Genomic DNA, 26,894 nt, shown 5'->3' on the forward strand with positions numbered 1-26,894 from the left:
TGGGTTATAAAAAAATATCCGAAACTTTGAACATCCCACGGAGCACCATTAAATCCATTATTAAAAAATTGAAAGAATATGGCACCACAACAAACCTGCCAAGAGAGGGCCGCCCACCAAAACTCACAGACCAGGCAAGGAGGGCATTAATCAGAGAGGCAACAAAGAGACCAAAGATAACCCTGAAGGAGATGCAAAGCTCCACAGCGGAGATTGGAGTATCTGTCCATAGGTCCACTTTAAGCCATACACTCCACAGAGCTGGACTTTACGGCGGAGTGGGCAGAAAAAAGCCATTGCTTAAAGAAAAAAATAAGCTAACAAGTTTGGTGTTCGCCAAAAGCCATGTGGGAGACTCCCCAAAAATATGGAATAAGGTACTCTGGTCAGATGAGACTAAAATTGAGCTTTTTGGCCATCAAGGAAAACGCTATGTCTGGCGCAAACCCAACACCTCTCATCACCCCGAGAACACCATCCCCACAGTGAAGCATGGTGGTGGCAGCATCATGCTGTGGGGATGTTTTTCATCGGCAGGGACTGGGAAACTGGTCAGAATTGAAGGAATGATGGATGGCGCTAAATACAGGGAAATTCTTGAGGGAAACCTGTTTCAGTCTTCCAGAGATTTGAGACTGGGACGGCGGTTCACCTTCCAGCAGGGCAATGACCCTAAGCATACTGCTAAAGCAACACTCGAGTGGTTTAAGGGGTAATATTTAAATGTCTTGGAATTGCCTAGTCAAAGCACAGACCTCAATCCAATTGAGAATCTGTGGTATGACTTAAAGATTGTTACACCAGCGGAACCCATCCAACTTGAAGGAGCTGGAGCAGTTTTGCCTTGAAGAATGGGCAAATATCCCAGTGGCTAGATGTGCCATGCTTATAGAGACATACCCCAAGAGACTTGCAGCTGTAATTGCTGCAAAAGGTGGCTCTACAAAGTATTGACTTTGGGGGGGTGAATAGTTATGCACGCTCAAGTTTTTTGTTTTTTTGTCTTATTTCCTGTTTGTTTCACGATAAAAAATATTTTGCATCATTAAAGTGGTAGGCATGTTGTGTAAATCAAATGATACAAACCCCCCAAAAATCAATTTTAATTCCAGGTTGTAAGGCAACAGAATTGGAAAAATGCCAAGGGGGGTGAATACTTTCGCAAGCCACTGTATATGAACAGGGTTCCCAGGAGTGGCAGGCAAATATGTTTATTGTCCTGCAAAAGTATTTTTAATGTACCAAGGCCATTCCCTGGCTACCCATCCACATCGCTCTGGCCAAACGGATGTTTGTTCTCCACAATGAATGAATGTGGCGATTAAAAACCAGGCAACCAAGGCCAAAGGAATAGAGAGAGAGATGAACTGGAGGGAGTTCCAGACCTCAGCTTTTTGTGATGCAGAAATGCAGAGATGGGTGGCTGACAAGGAAAAATAAGACACAACATGCACACACACTCTCCCCTTTCTCTCTCACACACACAGTCTGTAAATATGTAAATACATTGTAAGATATCTAGGCCTACAATTCTCTAGAGTGCAGTAAAAAAGGTTTATCATTAACATTTTTATTAATAACTGACAATTCTATCATGAATACATATTAGAATAATACATAATAGAGTGACCAATAGTTACTGTATTGTGATTGTTTAGTGTTTTAATGTCCGTTACGGCTATACACGTCTGGCCCGGCGAGGATAGCTGCAAAAAAAAAGATGATAAACTAGGTGACATTAGCTAACATTCGCTGGTTAGCTGGCTAGCTAGTAGAGGTAGCTAACTAAACGCTTGCATGCTCAATAGCTAGCTATCTATCAACGTTGTTGGATAGCTGGGAAAAAAAACATGCTAAACTAAGCGACATTACACAACAGCATATTTACACATTAACTCAATCTAAAACTGCGTATAACTCACCTGAGCACTGTTGACACTTAGCTAGACAGACAGGTGTCTGTCTTCTCTTCGATTTTTTTGGCTAGCTTTACAACAGCACACAGAACCAAGTATTGCGTGAGCGTTGGCCAGCTACTTCATCGATTTGTTCCATAGACAGTGTAGAGTCAACGACTCACTGCTAAAATATTTTGTAGTGTACAGACTACCGGTACACATGTTTGCATTTCTGATTAAATTGCAGAGGTGGGACGGACAGTAGGTGAAAGTTAGTATAAAAGTCTAGCTCCTTTTCTTATTATAAAGTCACATTTTAGACCAGGCCCTCATGCAGTCTTTATTTATTTTTATTTAAAAAAGCCCAAGAGCAATACAAATCCGAATAGCACAATTTGCAGCAGGTAATATTACACACTGAGACAAAATAATTCCTTCCTTCCTGATAAACTTGAGCCAAATTCCAGAGCTCTTGACCATAATATAATTGTCTTAAGATAAATAATCAAAATTCATGCTGTAGGACTATGGCATTCAGGTTTCTTCAGATATTATACTGTAATCAGACACTGAAACACACTGGGCAAGACAAGCATACAGAGCAGCTTATTTGGACCGGACCGTTTAGGTTGTCATGTTTCTTTTCTTGGTCTTGTGATGAGTGATGCAAACTGCCAGTATCATCCCCACCAGACCCAGTCCAACTGCAGCTGCATGCAGATGAAAGAAGGATAGCCCGGAGGTACCAATAGACATTGCAGGCAAAGCTAAAATGAGAAGTATAGGAGGAGGGAGGCAGGGGTAGCTTTACCTGCTGATATTATGCTACATTAGGAAAATTGCATGGCTCAATTTTGTTAGTGTTGCATGCAGCATGACAGTATTTAAGTTGTAATATCATTTAGAATATAGATTTATGTTACCTTGTCCACAAGTGGTAGAAGATTCATTTATAGTTTCAAGGCCAGACACTGAAAAATAGTGACATAAATGACTTATGAGATTGGTTGATGACTAGGTGTACCACCAGTGATGATGAATATGTTAGTAAAGTTCAAAGGTCACAGTTTGAGAGACTGAACATAAGGCCTCTGAGGCAGAACGTTTTAGATGTGAGAATATTCTCTTGTGACAGATTTAACAATTAAAATGTTATATTCTAAATTGAGTCGCTGGCCAGCGCAAGTGAGATTTGGTTATGGGTGCCAAGATTAATGTGAGAATAAACATGATATTACATGGTATTTTGTGAAAAATACACGTATGTTTTTGATTAGCAAAAATCCCTTCTTACCATGAAGTCTGGTTCCTCCCCCAAGCATCATCATTTTGCCAACCTTTCCCATGCAGTAATACAATCCAAGGTCTGCATTCTCAATGGTCCGGATTTTCAATGCCAATGACCTGTTGGAAATGTCTGCCTCGAAACGAAGATTGTGTTTGTACTCATAGATTATAGTTCCACCTTTGAGACTCGCCAACAGCACAACGGCAGGAGTCTGCTCAGGATTGTGCTTCAACCAGGTTATCTCGTAATGGTAAGAGATATCACAGGGCAAAATGGCAGTATCTCCAAGCTGGATCTCTCGAAACACAGACTCCACAGACTGCCGTGGCTTGACGATGAACACTGTTTGATAGATTACAACACATTAGGCTATTTTCTATTACAGTCAAAGAAAGAAATGTGTATAATCAAATCAGGCTATTCATTAAGAAGACCCTCTAAAATTCCAATAAAATGTACTCACAAATCATCAAGATAAACCAAAGAGATTCCATTCTCTGTGTGCTATTACTAGCAGAATTACAGGTCACTGGTTACAGGTTGCAGTCTGACAATGGACAGTTTCATGTACACTGGTAAAACCACAAGTTCCGTGAAAGTTCCACTTCCTTTCAGATGTAGACCACCTTTATAAAAAAAAAAAGTGTTATCAGCCATTTGCAAACCTTTAGCGTCATACCTTGAAACACAACAAAAAACTTTCTCATAAGTGGTAGCATGCATAGTGTGATGGTTTGCTGTTGGTAAGGTGTTGTACTCTCATAGGTGAAACAACAGCTGCTTACCTCTACCTACATGTACATATTAACTCAATTACCTCAACTAATGTGCCCCCGCACATTGACTCTGTACCGGTACCCCCAGTATATAGCCTTGCTACTGTTATTTTACTGCTGCTCTTTAATTATTGTTATTTTTCTATTTTTCTTATTCTTATTTATTACTTATCTATTTTTTTACTTAACACTTATTTTTCTTAAAACTGCATTGTTGGTTAAGGGCTTGTAAGTAAGCATTTCACTGTAAGGTCTACACCTGTTGTATCTGGCGCATGTGACAAATAACATTTGATTTGAGCTGGTGTGTTATGGACTGGTCTTGCAGGAAGCTGCGCCCACAGAGGTGTGTAGGCTGTAGGCCTAAGTGACCTTTCTCTCTCTCACTTCTGTTTACCCTGGAAACAAAACCAGCAAAAGAGCTACTGCCTTTTATTGAAACAGACAACGCCAGAGACAATGAGGAAAACAAAGATCGCGTGTTACTTTCAAATAGGCTAGGTAACGCATCTGTTGGAGTGTATTTATTACCTCAACTACCTCAACTAGCCGGTGCCCCCGCACATTGACTCTGCAACGGTACCCCCCTGTATATATAGCCTCCCTACTGTCACTTTATTTTACTGTATATATAGCCTCCCTACTGTCACTTTATTTTACTTCTGCTCTTTTTTTCTCAACACTTTTTTTGTTGTTGTTTTATTCTTACTTTTTTTGTTTAAAATAAATGCACTGTTGGTTAAGGGCTGTAAGTAAGCATTTCACTGCAATGTCTGCACCTGTTGTATTCGGCGCATGTGACCAATAAAATTTTATTTTATTTTATTTTATTTTATTTATTTATTTATTTATTTTAGGTTTTGTTGCTTTTCTATCAGTTTGATAAAATAGTTGAATTGTCTCAAAAGTCTCAATAGATGTAAATATCATTGTCATCCGTACAATAACAAAAACCTGCCATTCTATTCCCTATATAGTGCACTCCTTTTGACCAGAGCCCTATGGGGTGCTCTATAATAGGGTGACAGGGCCGCATACACAATGTCCCAAACCTTGTCCCCAGGTTACTGAAACTGGGATAAAGCCAGTTGGTGGAGAGACCACAATGTCCCTGACCCCTGAACAGCTTCTGTAAAGCTGGAATGCTATTTTTCCCCAATGGGAATTGCCTTTCTGACCAATGTCTGCGCTTGTCAAAATGCCCATGTCCACTTTTCTATTAACTTTTTTTCATGTACGTCTCTTGCCGTATTTGTGATTTTAACATTGTATATTGTTTGTTATGTTTTGTTTATAATAAAATAAAAAAGCAGTGTCATAAATTGATGTATTGCTATAAAATAAAATAAGAAAGCAGCCAATCGCAAGTCTTTTACTGATGACGTAGCTAAAAAAAGGTCACAGTTCAATCACACATGCCAAGAGAAACAAACAACAGAACATCAACAAGGACCAGAGCGAGGTGACAGACAGCTTTTTAAGATAATCGTATTCTTATTTATAACTACAGTTTAGGTCCAACGAGACTTTTGGGAGCGACACAGCAAGGAAAGTGGAATCAGCCAACCTCGGTCCCTTAAAAGCTCACTGACTCAGTGGTCACGACGAATGAAGCTGAAGCCAGGTAAATGAGCCGAGGTGAAATGCTAGGCTAGCTAACGAACGTTACCTTATCACCTGCGAGTCGTCGTAGCTAAGCAGTAAACGTAACTAACTTAGCTAGCTAACGTTAGCTGTCAAACCAGCTCTCAAACCGAAGTGATCACGAACCGTTACATATTAAATATATATTTCCATTTGATACAGTCAGTTTAGTCATTTAACTAGCAAAAGTGACACAACAAACTTGGTTCTCTCTTTTCTTACGACATTCCAACACAGTCTGAACTTTCACATGAGCTGGCTAGCTCTCTGACTCTGGTTCTCTCCAATAGCCGATTAGACTCAACTCTGCGATTTAATATGGAGGTGAGTGGCGACTAGTGTGGCTGTGGGCGGAAGTTTTAATAAATAACAACTGTTACTGATTTCAGCACCCTAAGAATAGCCCACAATTACACAATTGCTGGATATTCTTTGGGTGATGAAATCAGTAGCTCGTTTTTAATAACGTCGTTGTATGTGACGTCTTGGCTCGAGGCCCCCCAGACTAGTCACAGCTCAACTCCATCGTAAATCGTGGAGTTGAGTTTAGTCGGCTATCTCCAACCATGCCTGTTGACAACGCTCAACAGGATTAGCTAGCTAGCATTAGCATTGCCTTCCCTGCCCGCGGGCCCAGTAAGAAATGTTCCCTTATGCATAAACTTTACCCATAAAACCGATTAGCCTGCCTAGATCCCATCTAGGTTAACGTTAGATAACGCCAGCTTCTTGTCCAACTTTGACAGTGTAGCTGCTTAGTATTTGCAACTGTCAGGCATAGCTAGCTAGCTAGTAACAACAACAACTGCGTGTTTCACATTGCTAGCTCTCCGTCGTTGTGTTTTTAATGACATATCACACATAGCTAAGCTAAAATTTCTTCCGCAGGATGGCTGGTGTTTTCGATATTGACCTGGAGTCGGAAGACCTTAGCGATGCAGAGGTGTGGATTTGTCACTTGTTGGTTGGGGATTTGAGGACATTTTTTGTTATTGAAGTAAATTAGGGTACCTAACTAACTTCTTATCAGACTGTCAGATCAGGGCAGTGTTCAATGTAGTGAAGAAAACTGCCAGACAATTGCAGCTAGAATCCCCAAAACAAAATACAGTGGCTTGCGAAAGCATTCACCCCCCTTGGCATTTTTCCTATTTTGTTGCCTTACAACCTGGAATTAAAATGGATTTGTTGGGGGTTTGTATCATTTGATTTACACAACATGCCTACCACTTTGAAGATGCAAAGTCAATACTTTGTAGAGCCACCTTTTACAGCAATTACAGCTCTTGGTCTCTTGGGGAATGTCTCTATTAACTTGGCACATCTAGCCACTGGGATTTTTGCCCATTCTTCAAGGCAAAACTGCTCCAGCTCCTTCTAGTTGGATGCAAAGCAATCTTTAAGTCATACCACAGATTCTCAATTGGATTGAGGTCTGGGCTTTGACTAGGACATTTCAAGACATTTAAATATTACCCCTTAAACCACTCAAGTGTTGCTTTAGCAGTATGCTTAGGGTTATTGTCCTGCTGGAAGGTGAACCTCCATCCCAGTCTCAAATCTCTGTAAGACTGAAACAGGTTTCCCTCAAGAATTTCCCTGTGTTTAGCGCCATCCATCATTCCTTCAATTCTGACCAGTTTCCCAGTCCCTGCCGATGGAAAAACATCCCCACAGCATGATGCTGCCACCACCATGCTCCTTGCCTGGTCTGTGACTTTTGGTGGGCGGCCCTCTTTTGGCAGGTTTGTTGTGGTGCCATGTTCTTTCATTTTTGTAATAATGGATTTAATGTTGCTCCGTGGGATATTCAAAGTTTCTGATATATTTTTATAACCCAACCCTGATCTGTACTTCTCCACAACTTTGTCCCTGACCTGTTTGGAAAGCTCCTTGGTCTTCATGGTGCCGCTTGCTTGGTGGTGCCCCTTGCTAAGTGGTGTTGCAGACTCTGGGGCCTTTCAGAACAGGTGTATATATACTGAGATCATGTGACACTTAGATTGCACACAGGTGATATTTATTTAACTAATTATGTGACTTCTGAAGGTAATTGGTTGTACCAGATCTTATTTAGGGGCTTCATAGCAAAGGGGGTGAATACATATGCACGCACCACTTTTCCGTTATTAATTTTTTAGAATTTTTTGAAAAAAGTTACTTTTTTCATTTCACTTCACCAATTCATGTACATTAGATGAAATCCAAAATAAAAATCCATTTAAATTACAGGTTGTAATGAAACAAAATAGGAAAAACGCCAAGGGGGATGAATACTTTTGCAAGGCACTGTATGTATGCATGTTCTGTGATATTAAATGATGCTATCTTCAGTCTATCTGCAGTGACCCTTCTTCACTTGTCTACAGTGAATTAATTTTGACCCCCTCTCTTCTGTCCCCCGTGCTCTGTAGGATGACGTTTGTGACTTCACCGTAGCAGAGACAGACCCGTAAGTGGAACTCTGAACTTAGTCACTTTGTCCACCATTCTTGCTTGAGCCTATATCTTTCACTGAATCATATAAACTCACCCTCACTCATTCCCCTCTTCCTCACTCTCTCTTATCCCCCACTCTCTTAGTGTTCAGACAGAAGAGATAGAGCTGACCAGTGCCATTGTCAACAGAGACAGTGAGAGGATCGGACCAGACAGCTTTGAGCTGCTAAGTGTGCTGGGCAAGGGGGGCTATGGCAAGGTGTGTGTGTGTGCGTGCATCTGTGTGTGTCAGTCAACCAGTGCGTGTTTGCGTTTCTACGAATTTCAGTTTCACAATGTACTTTGGAATACACCAAGCACTTGATCAGAAACTCATCCCGTTTTTCATCGACCTATTTAACAATTGTATTTCTACTTGCAGGTTTTCCAGGTACGGAAAGTGCAGGGTGCACAGACGGGGAAGATATTCGCCATGAAGGTTTTAAAGAAGGTACATACGATTCCTCTTAATCAATTTTCTCAACCAAAAGAATGTTCTAAATATTGCTACGGTACCAGGGCAAAATGTAAAATCTCTAAATACACAACTTCCTATCTCCACCTCCCTCCCTCCTTCCACCCATCCCTCTCTTTCTCTCCCTACCAGGCGAAGATAGTGTGTAACGCCAAGGACACAGCCCACACGCGTGCAGAGCGGGAGATTCTAGAGACGGTGCGGCACCCCTTCATTGTGGACCTGCTGTACGCCTTCCAGACCGGGGGTAAACTCTACCTCATCCTGGAGTGTCTCAGTGGTGAGAGATGGAGAGGGATGGATGGGAGGAGGTAGGAAGGGAGGGAGAGGGACCTGCTGTATGCTTTCAACCTCATCCTGAAGGGAGGGAGGGAGAGAGAGGGGATCTGGGTAGGACAACCATGTCTATCTCTGAATCCTGGCACTTCAACAGACACTTTTGACCTCATGAGCGAAGGAGGAAGAGATGGGATCTGGGTAGGACAACCATGTCTATCTCTGAATCCTGGCACTTCAACAGACACTTGTATCGCTCGATCTCCTTAATCGTATTGTTTTTGTTTCTTTATCAGGTGGAGAACTGTTCATGCAGCTGGAGAAAGAAGGAATCTTCATGGAGGACACTGCCTGGTAAGAGAGGGAGATGCTTAGCTTCAGGTTATCATTGGGAAAGGATACAAGTGTGAGGCTGAGGCCATAAACACCAGTGAATTTCCATGTGAACATTTGTAGAAGAGAGGAGGAGAAGAATGTGAGAACAATAGCTTGACAGTATGTGTTGTGCATGCGTAAGAGGAGGAGTGTTAATAAATGTTTTCCCTCTTTGACAAATAGTTTTTATCTGGGTGAGATCGTGCTTGCTTTGGGACACCTCCACTCAAACGGAATCATCTACCGAGACCTGAAACCAGAGAATATCATGCTGAACCACCAAGGTGTGTCTGTCTGTCTGTTACATAGAAATCAATATCAGTGAGATGAATATAGTATATATTGTTTTATAAATGATCTGCTATCCATTGGCTTATTGTTATAATTTACAATTGACACAGATATTATATCTGTCTTCCAGGACACATCAAGCTGACTGACTTTGGCCTGTGTAAGGAGTCCATTCATGACGGCGCAGTCACGCACACCTTCTGTGGGACCATAGAGTACATGTGAGTCTAGCACCACACTGATTTGAGATGAGGATGCTTTCTCAGAGTCAGCTGTCGCTCTCTGAAACTGCACTTTCTGTGAATGACAGTAGGGGTCGCTGTAGTATTCAGAGTTCAGATAGGACTGAGTTCACCTACAGTGAGGGGAAAAAAGTATTTGATCCCCTGCTGATTTTGTACATTTGCCCACTGACAAATAAATTATCAGTCTATAATTTTAATGGTAGGTTTATTTGAACAGTGAGAGACAGAATAACAACAAAAAAATCCAGAAAAACACATGTCTAAAATGTTATAAATTGATTTGCATTTTAATGAGGGAAATAAGTATTTGACCCCCTCTCAATCAGAAAGATTTCTGGCTCCCAGGTGTCTTTTATACAGGTAACGAGCTGAGATTATGAGCACACTCTTAAAGGGAGTGCTCCTAATCTCAGTTTGTTACCTGTATAAAAGACACCTGTCCACAGAAGCAATCAATCAATCAGATTCCAAACTCTCCACCATGGCCAAGACCAAAGAGCTCTCCAAGGATGTCAGGGACAAGATTGTAGACCTACACAAGGCTGGAATGGGCTACAAGACCATCGCCAAGCAGCTTGGTGAGAAGGTGACAACAGTTGGTGCGATTATTCGCAAAATGGAAGAAACACAAAATAACTGTCAATCTCCCTCAGTCTGGGGTTCCATGCAAGATCTCACCTCGTGGAGTTGCAATGATCATGAGAACGGTGAGGAATCAGCCCAGAACTACACTGGAGGATCTTGTCAATGATCTCAAGGCAGCTGGGACCATAGTCACCAAGAAAACAATTGGTAACACACTACGCCGTGAAGGAATGAAATCCTGCAAGGTCCCCCTGCTCAAGAAAGCACATATACATGCCCGTCTGAAGTTTGCCAATGAACATCTGAATGATTCAGAGAAGAACTGGGTGAAAGTGTTGTGATCAGATGAGACCAAAATTGAGCTCTTTGGCATCAACTCAACTCGCCGTGTTTGGAGGAGGAGGAATGCTGCCTATGACCCCAAGAACACCATCCCCACCGTCAAACATGGAGGTGGAAACATTAAGGTGGAAACATTAAGCATCAAAGGGACGATGGACGGGGCCATGTACCGTAAAATCTTGGGTCAGAACCTCCTTCCCTCAGCCAGGGCATTGAAAATGGGTCGTGGATGGGTATTCCAGCATGACAATGACCCAAAACACACGGCCAAGGCAACAAAGGAGTGGCTCAAGAAGAAGCACATTAAGATCCTGGAGTGGCCTAGCCAGTCTCCAGACCTTAATCCCATGGAAAATCTGTGGAGGGAGCTGAAGGTTCGAGTTGCCAAACGTCAGCCTCGAAACCTTAATGACTTGGAGAAGATCTGCAAAGAGGAGTGGGACAAAATCCCTCCTGAGATGTGTGCAAACCTGGTGGCCAACTACAAGAAACGTCTGACCTCTGTGATTGCCAACAAGGGTTTTGCCACTAAGTACTAAGTCATGTTTTGCAGAGGGGTCAAATACTTATTTCCCTCATTAAAATACAAATCAATTTATAACATTTTATACATGCGTTTTTCTGGATTTCTTTGTTGTTATTCTGTCTCTCACTGTTCAAATAAACCTACCGTTAAATTTATAGACTGATCATTTATTTGTCAGTGGGCAAACGTACAAAATCAGCAGGGGATCAAATACTTTTTTCCTTCACTGTAACTGGTTCTAGTACAATTCTCCCCCTCCTCCCCGAAGTCAAGTGTGGATTTAAAACCGTTACATTTGTCCATGGGCTGCATGGCCTAGTGTGACATTTCCACCATATTCCTTACACTAACCACGTTTTTATCCACAGTTGCTATGCGAGTAAAGTCATACAGTATAATACAAATAATCACGACGGCTATAATGGTACAATTTTATAAATGCTGACAGATAATTTGTTTGTTTGACATGGTGTGATCTTTTTCTGTCTGTAAAATTAATTATACGAGAAATGGCAGTGGAAATGCCTTAATGTGCAAATATTGATATAATAACCATCATATTGAAGTAAACTTGGAGTCATGAAAATGTAATGGTGTGTGGTCCTCCCACTACGACTCCTAAAAACCATGCAGTTTATTAGGCTACAGATGAAATGACTTATGATGAACTTCACAGGGTGGTGTAAGTGCACATTGATCTTGATGCTCCTTTCCAATAAATATAGAAAGTCTGATTCTGGTGACATGATGATCGATGCTTGACTGCCGTTTGACAAATACAAATATTCTCGATGTGATCCATAATATAATCTCATCATGTAGACTAGCCTATTTACACAGCCTACCTGCACTATAGGCCTGTGAGCGCATGTGCCAAGACCAGAGTAGGCACATTTGCAGTTTTATGACAAAACTGTCGGTAGAGTTGAAAATGCTGTGGCAACACATTGAACTTTAGATTTTAATTCGGGTACATGAAAACGTAAGCAAAAATGACTTTTTGTGCACTACGTCATCACATACTGATTTGGTAGAGTCCGTGCATATTTTCTTTAAGCGGAATATTCGCATGAAAATCTGTTGCCAATTGGATAGAAACCTAGCAACTGACTGGTATCAGTCCATTCTCTTTCAATCCATGAAAGGGAGTGAAAAGTGCACACTTCTAGGAGAAGGTTGAGAATCGGATCACAGCAAATCCTTTCGACTCTTCTACTGAAATGTCTCTTCCCTGCGCTCTCTATCCCCGCACTCTTTTCCCCCTCTTTCTTACATTTTCTCTCTCTCCATCTCGCTCTCTCTCAGGGCTCCAGAGATTCTGACGCGTACAGGACACAACCGGGGCGGTGGACTGGTGGAGTCTTGGAGCCCTGATGTATGACATGATGACGGGCTCGGTGAGAGACAGAGAGAGAGAGAGGGAGGGGGGGGAGGAGGAAGTGAGCAGGAGAGAGAGAAAGAGAGAGGAGGGATGGGGTGTAGGATGAGGGAGAGCAAGAGAAAAAGAGGAGAGTAAGAGTTTTAGAGAAGAAATGGGAGGGATTCTACAGTGCATTCGGAAAGTGTTCAGACCCCTTGACTTTTTCCACATTTTATTACTTTACAGCCTTATTCTAAAATTTATTAAATTGTTATTTTTTGTCATCAATGCCCCATAATGAAAAAGGAAAAACAGGTTTAGACATTTTTGCAAATGTATGTATGTATGTATATATATATATATATATATATATATATATATATATATATATATATATATAAACGGAATTATATTACATTTACATAAGTATTCAGACCCTTTACTCAGTACTTTGTTGAAGCACCTTTGGCAGCGATTACAGCCTCGAGTCTTCTTGGGTATGACGCTACAAGCTTGGCACACCTGTATTTGGGGACTTTCTCCCATTCTTCTCTGCAGAGCCTCTCAAGCTCTGTCAGGTTGGATGTGGAGCGTCGCTGCACAGCTGTTTACAGGTCTCTCCAGAGATGTTCGTCCGGGCTCTGGCTGGCCCACTCAAGGCCGTTCAGAGACTTGTCCCGAAGCCACTCCTGCGTTGTCTTGGCTGTGTGCTTAGGGTTGTTGTCCTGTTGGACGGTGAACCTTCGCCCTAGTCTGAGGTCCTGAGTGCTCTGGAGCAGGTTTTCATTAACGATCTCTCTGTACTTTGCGCCGTTCATCTTTCCCTCAATCCTGACTAGTCTCCCAGTCCCTGCCGCAGAGATGGTTGTCATTCTGGAAGGTTCTACCATCTCCACAGAGGAACTCTGGAGCTCTGTCAGAGTCACCATCGGGTTCTTGGTCATCTCCCTGACCAAGGCCCTTCTCCCCTGATTGCTTAGTTTGGCCTGGCGGACAGCTCTAGGAAGAGTCTTGGTGGTTACAAACGTCTTCCATTTAAGAAAGATGGAGGCCACTGTGTTCTTGGGGACATTCAATGCTGCAGAAATGTTTTGATGCCCTTCCCCAGATTTGTTCCTCGACACAATCCTGTCTCGGACTTCTACGGACAATTCCTTTTACCTCATGGCTTGGTTTCTGCTCTGACATGCACTGTCAACTGTGGGACCTTATATAGACAGGTGTGTGCCTTTCCAAATGATGTCCAATCAATTGAATTTATGACAGGTGGACTCCAATCAAGTTGTAGAAATATCTCAAGGATGATCAATGGAAACAGGATGCACCTGAGCTCAATTTCGAGTCTCATAGCAAAGGGTCTGAATACTTATGTAAATAAGGTATTTCTGTTTTAAATTTTTAATACATTTGCAATAATTTCTAAAAACCTGTTTTCACTTTGTCATAATGGGGTATTGTGTGTAGATTGATGAGGAAAACAATTCATTGAATCCAATTTACAATAAGGCTCTAAGGTAACAAAATGTGTAAAAAGTCAAGGGGTCTGAATACTTTCTGAATGAATGAAGGGAAAATTATTGGGAAAATTGTTGATTTTGATTAGGAATGTTAAGTACAGTAAGCCACTATTATAAACCAATTGGATAGCAATTGAAAGACGTTTGACTCAAACCTCTGTGTTCTTCTTGCCTCTCCCTGTCTCTCCCCCGTAGCCTCCGTTCACTGCTGAGAACAGGAAGAAGACCATTGATAAGATCTTGAAGTGTAAACTCAACCTACCGCCCTACCTCACACTAGACGCCCGAGACATGATCAAAAAGGTAAAGACACCCACCCCTCCCCATCTCGTTAGGTTTAAGAACAGTTATCATCCTAAGAATAGAGGTCAAGACTCAATCTCTTTCTCTATCATTCTGTCCTCTCTTTCACCCACTGTCCTACTCTCTCTTTACATCTCTTTTTTTCTCTCTCTCTCTCTACATCTATTTTTCGCTCTTTCTCCATCTCTTTTTCTTTCTTTTCCTCCATCTCTTTTTCTCTCTTTCTCATCTATTTTTCTCTATCTCTCTCTCTCTTTCCATCTCTTTTTTGCTCTCTATCTCTCTTTTTCTCTCTCCTTTTCTCTCTCTTTTTCTCTCTCTCTTTCTCTCTCTCTCTCTCCTTTCTGTAGCTGCTGAAGAAGAGTCCTTCTCAGAGGCTAGGCTCCAGTGCGGCAGACTGTAAAGACATACAGGTGATAGACACACACGTCTCCCGTTCACTCCACTCTCCACATCTCTCTTTGTTTTCTATTGACATCATAAAGCATTGTAATAGGCTTGGGGTCAATTCAGGAAGTAAACAGACATTTCTACCTCCTCGAATTGACTGAAATGAAATTGACCCTAACCCTGCTTTGTTATGATCAGTGCTTATAGTGATAGCAATTGAACCAAATCCAATGGCGCACTGTACAGGGATGGATTCTAAGTGCAGCGTTTTTCTGCTGGTTTTACAGAAGCATCTCTTCTTCAGACACATCAACTGGGACGACCTCCTGAATAAGAGGTGTGAGCCGCCCTACAAGCCATGCCTGGTAAGACCCACTATTCTACTGTCACTCTTTCAACAGCACCTTTTATTCAACAGCTAAAATATCAAATCTGTGCTGGGTCTTTTTAAATAATTGAGGAGGTACCTGTTGAAACAATAATATAATAAATAATATGCCATTTAGCAGACGCTTTTATCCAAAGCGACTTACAGTCATGCGTGCATACATTTTTTTTTTTGTGTATGGGTGGTCCCGGGGTTCGAACCCACTACCTTGGCGTAACAAGCGCCGTGCTCTACCAGCTGAGCTACAGAGGACCACGAAACTGTGGCATCCCGCTCTATGAGCATGGTTTACATGCACATTATAATATGATTATTGTGGATAGTCAAATGAATGTAATAGTTCGTTTAAAACGTTCACATGCTTTGCAAGAAGAACGATCGGCTATCAAAATAAACGTTCTACCACAGCGACCATGTTATTTTTGGAAGTCTATTCGATTCTGAGTTCGAACATATAACGTTTGTATGTGAAAACAATTTTATAAGACGATACATTGTTTTTCCAAACTCACTTCAGTCGCGCATTAGACGGAGGCTTGCGCTGCTGGCACATGCGCAGATCAAATACACAGCTGGAATGCCAATTAATTCTAAAGAATGTTCAGAAAACCAGGTGTTTTAATCGGCGTATGCTTACTTCGATTTTGACCTTATGCCGATTTAAGATAAGCAGAGTTTAGTGTCTACATGACTACTGCCAAACTCGGCCTACTGCCATAATCGGTTTAATATCTAATTATTAGAGTGCACGTAAACATACTCTATCTCCCCACATTTATTTATCTTCTCCCACCATTTCTCTCTCTCTCCATTCAACCCCTGCCTCCTCTCTTTTTCTCCTCTCTTCACCCTCTGTAGCAGTCGGATGAGGACGTGAGTCAGTTTGACACGAGGTTCACCAAGCAGACTCCGGTGGACAGTCCTGACGACTCCACAATCAGCCACCAGCACGAACACGCCTTCGCTGTGAGACGATTACGTTTGATATTTTAGTCATTTAACAGACGCTCTTATCCAGAGCGACTTACAGTAGTGAGTGAAAACCTTTTTCATACTGGTCACATATGGGATTCGATTCCAGAACCCTGGCATTGCAAGCGCCATGCTCTACCAACTGAGCCACACGGGACCACGATTACCTCTTCATCCACCTTTTCACCACTCCGTCTCTCTCCATTTGCTCCCTTCATCTTTTCCCTCAGTCATTTTCCTCCTCCTTTCACCTCCTCTCTCTGTCATGGGTTCACTCTTTCTTCTCAACCTCACACATGGGTCATGTTCATTTGGCACTAAATGGAACAAAATGGACTGAAGCAGGGAGGGGCTACCTGGACTAGTCCAATAAGAAAAGGTTGTTTTCGTTTTAAAACAGTTTCAGTTGCCAGTATTATTGAACACGACCCTGTTCTCACCTGTGACAAAACACCTCTTATTCTGGTCTTTCCCCACAAAATAGAGTAGTGGAAGTGTTGCTAGAATGACTAGTCTACCTATATCATTAATGGCTGGTATTGTTGTTGTTTTCTGTCAGGGTTTTACCTATGTGGCTCCCTCTGTGTTGGAGAGTCTGAAGGAGGGCTTCTCCTTTGAGCCACGGACACGTCCCTGTACGCAGACACAACAGCAGCCCACGTACCCCCATCAGGTGACACACACACATATATACACGGGAATACACTCACAAATGTATTTATTTGGACTGATGCTAAATCTTTTTTAATTTGACTCTATACTCCAGCATTTTGGATTTGCGATCAAATGTTTCATGTGAGGCGACAGTACAGAATGCCACCTTTTATTTGAGGGTATTTTCACACATCTGTTTTACCGTTTAGTCTCCCCTTTTGAACATGTATTTGGACAAATTCACTTAGTGTATTAAAGTAGTCAACATTTTAGTATTTGGTCCCATATCTCTAGGTACAGTATCTACAGCTAGAGACACAAAGATCATACAGTGCCTTCAGAAAGTATTCACACCCCATGACTTATTCCACATTTTGTTGTTACACTCTGAATTCAAAATTGATTAAATAATTTTACAAAATTGACAATATTCTTAAAATAATTATTCAAGCTCTGTCAAGTTGGTTGTTAGTCATTGCTAGACAGCCATTTTCCAGTCTTGCCATATATTTCCAAGTAGATTTAAGTCAAAACTGTAATTAGGCCACTCAGGAACATTCACTGTCTTCTTGGTAAGCAACTCCAGTGTAGATTTGGCCTTGTATTTTAGGTTATTGTCCTGCTGAAAGGTGAATTTGTCTCCCAGTGTCTGTTGGAAAGCAGACTGAACCAGGTTTTCCTCTAGGATTTTGCCTGTGCTTAGCTCTATTCTGTTTATTTTTATCCCAAAAAAACTCCCTAGTCCTCGCTGATGACGAGTATACCCATAACATGATGCAGCCACCACCATGCTTGAAAATATGAAGAGTGGTACTCAGTCATGTGTTGTTGGATTTGCCCCAAAGATAACGCTTTGTATTCAGGACATAAAGTTAATTTCTTTGCAACATTTTTTGCAGTTTTACTTTAGTGCCTTCATTTTCAATTAATTTGTAAAAATATCTCAACATAATTCCACTTTGAAATGATGGGGTATTGTGTGTAGGCCAGTGACACAATCTCTATATACTACATTTTAAATTCAGGCTGTAACACAACAACATTTGGGAAATGTCAAGGGGTGTGAATGCTTTCTGAAGGCACTGTACCCCCAGAACATGCTAACCTCTCACCATTACCAACAACAATAAGGTTGGCATTTTTGGCGGGGGGTATGATATTTATGCCTCTAACTTTCTCACTCATCATTATCCATAATCGTGGTAGCATCCACATCAATGTAGACGTGTTCAGAAACATATTCTATTCTTGTTTAATATAAAAGTGACTCCAAAATGACACTGTTATTTAACATTCATTTCTATAGAGCACAACATGATCCGAAACACAACCAAAACCAAACTGCAAATGCATCCAATAAGTTTGTAGAGTTACAAGCTTAATGTAGTCATTGTGGGATAGGAATATGGGGCCAAATACTAAACTTTTGACTACTTTAATACACTATAAGTGAATTTGTCCAAATACTTGCACCTTCAAATGGGGGTGGCTAGATACTTAAAGTGCTTTCATTTCTAAACGGTAAAACAGATGTATATGAAAATACCCTCAAATTAAATGAATGTCACCTCATATGAAACATTTGATCTCATATCAAAAATGCTGCCGTGTAGAGCCAAATTAAAAGATTTAGCTTCACTGTCCAAATAAATACTTAGGGGAGTGTGTGCATACACACACACACACACACACATATACATGCACACTGTACATACACACTGTACATACACACACCTCAACCCCACCCCATGTAGATGTGATTATTAATATATGTTTTTCCCTCTGCCCTTATCTAATGTCTCTCTCCCTCCCCTTTTCTTTCTATGATGTTTCTTATTCTCTCTCCGCAGTCCTATTAAGTTCTCTCTCGCCGGGCCATTCGCCAAGTCCAGAGGAGGAGCAGGGGGAGGAGAGAGCGAGTCTGATCTTCTCTCCCAGACCTCGTTCCGTCTCCCGCCAACACCCCCGCCCACCGACAATGGCGCCACGCAGCCAATCAGCACACCCGGCCGGAACAAGAAGCAGAAGGGTAACCGGAGATGAACTGGAGTAGGCGGAGTCGGGAGGAGTCCGACCTTTTGGCCGCGTTCCAGGCTGACTACTTTGCAGTCGTGCCGCACGCATCCACCAATAGCTGATTGCCACATCATCGACAGTGGGCGCTGGTTGCTGTATCATACGATGTGTTTAGCTGATATGTTTAAGACCTATCCAGGTGTTGTGAGATCTGGCAGACGACTGCTATGTAGTCAGTCTGGATCGCGACCGTTCTCAGGGGGCCCTGTGTTTCTCACAGGCTGGGTCCCAAACCCCATACTGCACACTTGCTCCCTTCCCCCTATACCCTCGTTGACTCATTCCTTTGAGATCTGAAATGGGGTGAGCTTAGTGATCAGCTGAAGAGCTACAGGGTGTGCAGATTTTTGTTCCAGCCAAGCACTAACACCTGATTCAGCTCATGGTCTTGATGATTAGTTTAGTAGAATCAGGTGTGTTAAGTGCTGGGCTGGTACCCACCTCTACCTACCAGGGTTGTGACTAGAGGGAGTATAGCTACAACCGGACGTGACTTTTCGTAGCGGGTTAGGAGTGCATTTAAGCTAACCCTAACCCTTTTCTTAACCTTAACCTAAGTCTCCTAACCTGCCACGTTAATGATCCTAACCTGCTGCATTTAAGTAACTTCCGGTCGTAGCTGGACTCCCTCTAGTCAGAACCACCTACCAGTGGTAGGGTCAATATCTGTTTACTCCCTGAATTGACTTGAAATGGAATTGACCCCAACCTTGCCTATGCTACCAGAGGGCCAGCCACTGCTTTTACATGTCCAGTTGTCACAGCTACAAAGGGAAGTCAACAAGGGTTTAGGGAACGGGTCGAGTTATCAGTTTGGGATCCAGCCACTTCACTTGACATTTCTCTCAACTTGCCACATAAGCAAAGAGAATACCAACTACTGCCAAAGCATTTGACATTGCCATTATCAAAATGTTAAAGGTCGACTTTGGCAGAAAATAACAGCTTTAAACTGTTGAACTGATCAATGCACCATCATACCAGGCTATTTAATGCTTTAAAAAAAATACAAATAAATGGATGAATAAGATATTTGGTTACAGAAGTGCCATTTGTTACTGATCTCTACAGCTTCCGTCCAAAAGCAAATCATGTGAAATGAAATCCACACGAACTGGAGGAGTTACTGGCTAGCTACATTGGCTAGCGTAGCTAACGAACTAGCAACGTCGGTCGAAGCGCGCATGACCAGAATGACACATCGATGAACCACCAGAGGCACACCCCATTTCTGTTTGAAAATTGAGAAAGAGGCGGAGTTGGACTGTATTTCGTGCCCAAAGTCGACCTTTAAATGGCACATTTTAGCCTAGTGATCATTGTCATAACGCAGAAATGAAAGTATTGAATGATGCACATTTCCAAAAACACTGTATAAAACAGACACTCAGCTAAAGATAATCTTTAATGTAATAAAAATAAGAGTATTTTTGATTATGAAAACGACCGCATTTCTACATAAGCTTGTATTACAGCTGTGAAGCAATCCGACTCGTATGTATGAGTCCTATGTGTGAAGTGATGTTGAAGTAGCCTTTTATTTTTAACATGCACTCATGCCATAACGTTACTCATATCACATAGAACCACAGATCTACAGAGTTCTAGCAAACTATTGTACATGTGGGCAGACCTGGGTTCAAATAGTATTTGTTTTCTTCCAAAAACATTAGCTCGGCTTGATTGAGCTTGTCTGGCGCAATGGGACCAATGGAATAGTCCCAAAAGTCCAACCTCCGCCCATCTGGCACACCAGTCAGGCTCAATCAAATGATCAACGGTTTTGTAAGAAAATTGATACTATTTCATTTTGAACCCAGGTCTGGTGCCAACATGGCACCCATTCACATTGTTCAACTGAAACAGTTTTCAGAACTCTGTTTATCCATGGCTCTTTCATCAACCATCCTGTCTTACTATTGTGAGAACTAGCTTTGGAAAACACAAGACCTCTATCTATAAATCTTTGACAGTCATATATTTGGGTCTGGGGGGGAAATAATATTTACAAATGTATATTTTAAAAATAGTATTATTTAATGGACTGATTACATGTTCTGGATCAGTGGAATGTTTTGAGGTTTTCTTTTATTTTCTCCGGCTAATGCGGTTTTGAGGAGGATAGGGTTGCAGAATCCTGAAGAATAAAGACATATTGAATGTCAATGGACTCTGTGGTATTAATGTGCTATTAATTGTGGTTTAATGCAATGTCTGGCTCTGTCTGCTCAGTCTGTCTGTCTGTCACAGGAATTGAACAACAACCTCCATAGTCCAGAGGTAATGTAGGATATATTTCCCTAAATGTGTGCAGTTGACCTGTGGGTCAGTCCTAATAATTAGTAGTTAATTCTAACACATTTAGTAATAAACAATCGCTGAAAACTTTATCTCTTGCACACATATGGTTGCGGCCAAATACACTGAGTATACCAAACATTAGGAACATCTTCCTAATATTCAGTTGCACCCCCACCACCCCCCCTTTTTCCCTCAGAACAACCTCTATTTGTCGGGGCATGGACTCTACAAGATGTTGAAAGTGTTCCACAGGGATGCTGGCCCATGTCGACTCCAATGCTTCCCACAATTGTGCCAAGCTGGCTGAATGTCCATTCGGTGGAGATCCATTATTGATAGACACGGGAAATTGTTGAGCGTGAAAAACCCAGCAGCGTTGCAGTTCTTGACACAAACCGGTGCACCTGTCACCTTCAAAGGCACTTACATCTTTTGTCTTACCCATTCACCCTCTGAATGCCACACATACACAATCCATGTCTCAATTGTCTCAAAGCATTCTTTAACCTGTCTCCTCCCCTTTATCTACAAATTGAAGTGGATTTAACATTACATTTTAGTCATTTAGCAGACGCTCTTATCCAGAGCGACTTACAGTTAGTGAATACATTTTTTTTTGTTTTACTGGCCCCCCCGTGGGAATCGAACCCACAACCCTGGCGTTGCAAACGCCATGCTCTATCAACTGAGCTACATCCCTGCCGGCCATTCCCTCCCCTACCCTGGACCAATTGTGCGCCGCCCATGAGTCTCCCGGTCGCAACAGAGCCTGGATTCGAACCAGGATCTCTAGTGGCACAGTTAGCACTGCGATGCAGTGCCTTAGACCACTGCGCCACTCTTTAACTAACTTTAACAAGTGTATCAATATGGGATCCTAGCTTTCACCTGGTCAGTCTGTTGTGGAAAGAGCAGGTGTTCTTAATGTTTTGTAACTCAGTGTATATTGGCGCCTTTGCACTTTTTCAATGGAGGTCAATTGAGCAGAATGTTCTGTTTTCTCTTTACTAAACTGATTGAATGGATATTTTTACCCAGACAGCATCTGCAACTTACCACAGGTGAGATAAATTACACATAAACAAGAATCACTTGCCTCCAACCAAATTAATTTTAATTTAGAATAAATTAGTCCAGGACATTTTCGACTTTGAAGTGACAAATTTCAATATCAGTTATTTTATTTATTTTGGGTCAGGTGCAGTTGTAAATCAAACAAATACACAGTGAACACAGTTATTTTAGAATAAATAGTGAAACGTGCAAAAGGCGCCAATATATTTGGCTGCATCTGTAATATAAATTATAAGCAGGAATCTATTAGGGGGTCCGTCAGTTTATTTAAAACACAAATGTAACAGGGATTACCAAAAATCTATATTTGGCTGAATTTAACATTGACACGCTTATATGAAAAAATATACTCCAATAGTAAGAGTGAATTGTGTCACAATTAACATCTTTAACACTTCTCTTGCTATTTCGTCCCACCCTCCCCATCACCAGTTTAACCCCTTCCTCCCTCTTCCCTTAGAGTGCTGTGAGGTCACAAGTCTCCCCCTCGCTTTTTTCCTCACCGGGGATTTCCCCTGTTCGCTCTTCTTCACCACCCTCCTTCCTTCCATCAGTCCTCTCTCCATTCATGTCATCCTGGCCTCCCTCGCTCCCACTCTTCCTCTTCACCGCTGCCTCCTCCTTTTTCTCCTCATCCTCTAAGTTCTTGGCTCTCTCGCTGAGGTCAATCCCATCTAAACTGGAGTAGTCGTCTGAGGAATCTCCTTCATCCTCATCCCTCTGTCCCCCTCTCACTCCGACAGCAGCCTCTCCATCTCCGCCCTTCCCCTCCTCCTCCCCGTCTTCCTCCACCACTCTCTTTCCTGGCCAGAGGCGGAGCCCCAGCCCATCCTCCAGGCTTCTAACACCGCCCCTCATGCGCTCTCTGATGCCCAATAACAGCCGAGGGGCGGAGCTGTCCTGGCCTGAGTGGCGGGTGTTCCACTTGTAGAAGAACAGCACGATAATCAGTAGGAGAAGAATGATGAGGATTAGGACCACGACCGCGATGGTCCCCGTACTTAACTGACCAGATGGGGTTTGATTAGGGGATGGAGGGGATGAGATGGTGGGGGGGGTCTTGGGAAGAGAGATAGGGTTTGTCGGTGGGGGTGGTGTGGTATTTTCAGTCTGCTGGGTTGGGCTACCTGATGTTGCAGATGTCTGAATCCCTGTGGATGTGGGTGTACCATTCGGGGAGTCTGTTGTCATGACAGAATGATCACCATCCATTCCTCTGTCATGCTTCTCAGGTGTGGATTGGTCAGTGGAGATGCTGGAATCATTCAGAAGTCCATCTCTCATGCTCGTATTTTCAGTTAGTGTGTCATTGAAGAAAGTTCCATTAGGGGCAGGCATGGCTTCATGGACGAAGATCAGGAGGACCAGACAGAGCATGCTCAGGGCCAGGGTGATATCGGCCTTCATTGTGACTGAGAGAGAGAGAGACAGAGATAAATGGATGATAAGGTAATGTCAGCCTAACATGGTGGGTGATGGGAGGAAATGTAACATAGGCCTAAATGACTCATATGAGGTGGTGAATGAGAACAAGAAACAGAACACTAAAGTAGGTTAGAACTTATTTGCTATATTATGTGTACAATAAAAGGGACTTAAATTGATTAAAATAATATTTATTATTATGTTAAGATTTATTTCATGCAACGGAAAAACAAAGGTGTGCTAGCACGCACACACACGCATGCATGCACTGACACACACACACACAGGAAATGGCGGTGTGCTCCAGAAGCTGCTGTGATACACCGGTGTTAACAGGAACTAAAGACTACTTGTGGCAGAGCCACCTATCCTGCATCCTCCCTCATTTTGAACCACCATTTGACAACGCATGCAACTAGCAGAAGAAGTGCATGAGAGGAAAAAGAACACCCAGTCTAAACATATACATTACTATCGCAGATTCAAAATGGCTGAATTTGCCCTTCTAAGAAAGCAGAAACACTAAATAATTTCAGATTTAGACCATTGCAAAGCCTTCTAACCTTCTCTACATTCCTGAACAACAGCAAACACAGAAGAGGTCAATAACCACTGTATGGCCAATTCACTCTATTCCACTCAATTCAAGTAATTAAGCAGAACTATAGACTATATAACACCATCTGTTCTCTCTGAGTATAATCTTTGTAGTGCTTCATTGGCTGAGTTGTGTGGTGGTCGCCAGGCCCACATAGAACTATTAGGAACCAACACTCAAACCAGCATTCATTTCTAAAACTGACAACTGATTGTGTCTGTGCATTGTTCCAACTGATAAAACAAATAAAGTTGGATTGGATTGGAATGACTATGTCCATCCTCAGGAGTCTGAATCCTCTTGAACACATACTCTTGAACAAACTTTTGAACAAAACTTAAATGATGAAGATAACGGTTTGCTTGGTCAATTCTCAATAGTGAAAAAACAGGAAGCAAGAACATCAATGGAAATATTAAGTCATGCTTAATTAGGAAGTGGTATACAGAATGAGAAAATAAGAAATCAAGTGTGGTCACAAAGTTTTGAAGTGGTGTGGCCAAGAGGGGAGGGGGCGAAACGTGTGGACATTGGGAGGAGATGTAGAGTTGGACAGCAGAGAAAATGAGAGGATGGAGAGATTTGGGGAAAGGATCAACAACAAAGGCAGAGAGAAAGACAGAAGGAGGTCAGAGTGATCAGAAATCATCAAATGTGAATAAGAAACCAATGAATTATCAAATTAATAAACATGATATAAAATCAAAGCGTTCAACTTACCTGATCAATGTGATCGATCGATTCTGAAGCTGACAGAAATAAAACTGGATGAATGAGATGGGAAGAAAATATTGAAAGAGCAAGAGGGGGCTCTTGCAGATGCTTTTGAAAATCAGTTAGAGAGAAAACAAAGAACAGAACAGGGAGGAAGGGATGGTGGGTGGGGTAAGACCAGTGGTGGAAAAAGTACCCAATTGTCATACTTGAGTAAAAGTATAGATACCTTAATAGAAAGTTACTCAAGTAAAAGTGAAAGTCATCCAGTAAAATACTACTTGAGTAAAAGTCTAAAAGTATTTGGTTTTAGATATACTTAAGTATCAAAAGAAAATGTAATTGCTAAAATATACTTAAGTATCAAAAGTAAAAGTAAAAGTATAAGCAGACGGCAAAATGTATTGTTTTTAAAACGTATGGATAGCCAGGGGCATACTCCAACACTCAGACATTATTTACAAAAGATGCATTTGTGTTTAGTGAGTCCGCCAGGCAAGAGGCAGTAGGAATGACCACGTGTTCTCTTGATAAGTGCTTGAATTTGACAATTTTCCTGTCCTGCTATGCATTCAAAAATGTAACAAGTACTTTTGGTTGTCAGGGAAAATGTATGGAGTAAAAAGTACAATATTGTCTTTAGGAATGTAGTGAAGTAAAAGTAAAAGTTGCAAAAAATATAAATAGTAAAGTAAAGTACAGATACCCCAAAAAACTACTTAAGTAGTACTTTAAAGTATTTTTTTTGTGTGTGAAACTGCAGAGAGAGGAAAAGAGAAAGAGATGGTTCAGATAAGTGATTTAAAAAAAGGTAGACAGGATTACTGTATATGGCAGATGCAAATACTGTGTCGAGAGAGAGAGAGAGAGAGAGAGAGAGAGAGAGAGAGAGAGAGAGAGAGAGAGAGAGAGAGAGAGAGAGAGAGAGAGAGAGAGAGAGAGAGAATGTGAATGGATATGAATATTGTTTATCAGCCAGGTGAAAATGAGTGGATGAACTGACAGCAGATTATTGGTTTGATTAAACAAGTTCATTGGTTTAATTTCAGAATGTGATCTTTGACCTTGTTATAATGGGTAATGTGGTGGTGAGAGGAGGAGTGTGTGTGTGTGTGAAGATCATTCATTGTTTTGTTATGACACAATGGAAAAAGTGAGGCACGACTAAGTGAATAATAAATGATTTAATAGGATATTACATGTTCAATGATTCTGACAATTGGAAAGCAGTGAACAGTTGTTTCACTACTCATTAATGTTTCACAGTGCTTCACACAGTACAGTCCAGCTGCCACCTGGTGGCATTCCTGGCTGATTACATTGCAGACGCTTGCCAGCTAACCACATCATATGTTATAGCTATCTGGTGCCCGACTGCAGAGTCGATGACGTACACGCAACTATTGGTTGATGCGCACAACGTATGAGTAGGGGAACTCAACCCATATGATATAGCAATCTGATGCAACCATTAGTTGATGCAATGCAACGTCTTTAAGAACTCAACCTACATCTTAATGAACAGAGAGATTGTAGATGAATAGACTACGCCTCTCCTATGTGTGTGTGGACAGACAAAATGACCGAAAGTCAAAAGCAGCCTTTTTTTTAACCTTTATTTAACTAGGCAAGTCAGTTAAGAACAAATTCTTATTTACAATGACGGCCTACCCCGGCCAAACCCTCCCCTAACCCGGACGACGCTGAGCCAATTGTGCACAGCCCTATGTGACTCCCGATCACGGCCAGTTGTGAGTTGTAAAATATGAATTAAAGAAAAGATTAATGGTAGTAATCAAGAAGAGAGAATTCGAGCTTTAAAGCCATGTGATACAGATGTTTCCTTGTATTTCAATTTTTCTATTCTACATAATATAACAGCTATTTCACTAAAAACGGCCTGTTGTTAAAAAGTACTTGTTA

At 41.7% G+C, this 26,894-nt stretch overlaps 2 protein-coding genes and 1 long non-coding RNA gene across 4 annotated transcripts; 1 reads left to right on the plus strand and 2 right to left on the minus strand.

Annotated features, from left to right (window-relative positions):
• Positions 1-3,436: 3,436 nt before the first annotated feature.
• On the minus strand, positions 3,437-5,928 carry LOC121559391. The gene is made up of 3 exons (XR_005998766.2): positions 5,829-5,928; positions 3,650-3,812; positions 3,437-3,528 (listed from the first exon to the last, which is right to left on the minus strand). It is a non-coding gene; the product is annotated as an uncharacterized LOC121559391 (long non-coding RNA).
• On the plus strand, positions 5,359-21,025 carry LOC121559390 (ribosomal protein S6 kinase beta-2). Its single transcript, XM_045216637.1, is given in 18 exon segments — positions 5,359-5,600; positions 6,495-6,549; positions 8,021-8,058; positions 8,190-8,304; positions 8,467-8,535; positions 8,692-8,839; positions 9,132-9,189; positions 9,394-9,494; positions 9,632-9,722; positions 12,505-12,541; positions 12,543-12,596; positions 14,272-14,379; positions 14,730-14,792; positions 15,057-15,134; positions 16,016-16,123; positions 16,689-16,760; positions 16,762-16,802; positions 18,634-21,025. Coding segments are annotated over 17 exon segments (1,428 nt in total). The 5' UTR covers positions 5,359-5,600; position 6,495; the 3' UTR covers positions 18,827-21,025.
• Positions 21,026-22,037: 1,012 nt separating this feature from the next.
• On the minus strand, positions 22,038-25,106 carry LOC121557899. 2 transcript variants are annotated; one of them, XM_045216632.1, is made up of 2 exons: positions 24,978-25,106; positions 22,038-23,635 (listed from the first exon to the last, which is right to left on the minus strand). In XM_045216632.1, exon 2 carries the CDS (start codon positions 23,609-23,611, stop codon positions 22,691-22,693), a length of 921 nt encoding a protein of 306 aa, XP_045072567.1. In that variant the 5' UTR covers positions 23,612-23,635; positions 24,978-25,106; the 3' UTR covers positions 22,038-22,690. The 2 variants fall into 2 exon arrangements, with proteins under 2 accessions (XP_045072567.1, XP_041727294.2); XM_041871360.2 differs by having other exon boundaries at positions 22,040-23,646.
• Between the last annotated feature and the right edge of the window lie 1,788 nt (positions 25,107-26,894).

Source organism: Coregonus clupeaformis, unplaced genomic scaffold, assembly GCF_020615455.1.
Source record: "Coregonus clupeaformis isolate EN_2021a unplaced genomic scaffold, ASM2061545v1 scaf0760, whole genome shotgun sequence".
Lineage (NCBI taxonomy): Eukaryota > Metazoa > Chordata > Actinopteri > Salmoniformes > Salmonidae > Coregonus > Coregonus clupeaformis.

Bases quoted from the DNA above. Each gene is read 5' to 3' on its own strand.
- LOC121557899 (XM_041871360.2), bottom strand. From the start codon at position 23,641: ATGAAGGCCGATATCACCCTGGCCCTGAGCATGCTCTGTCTGGTCCTC.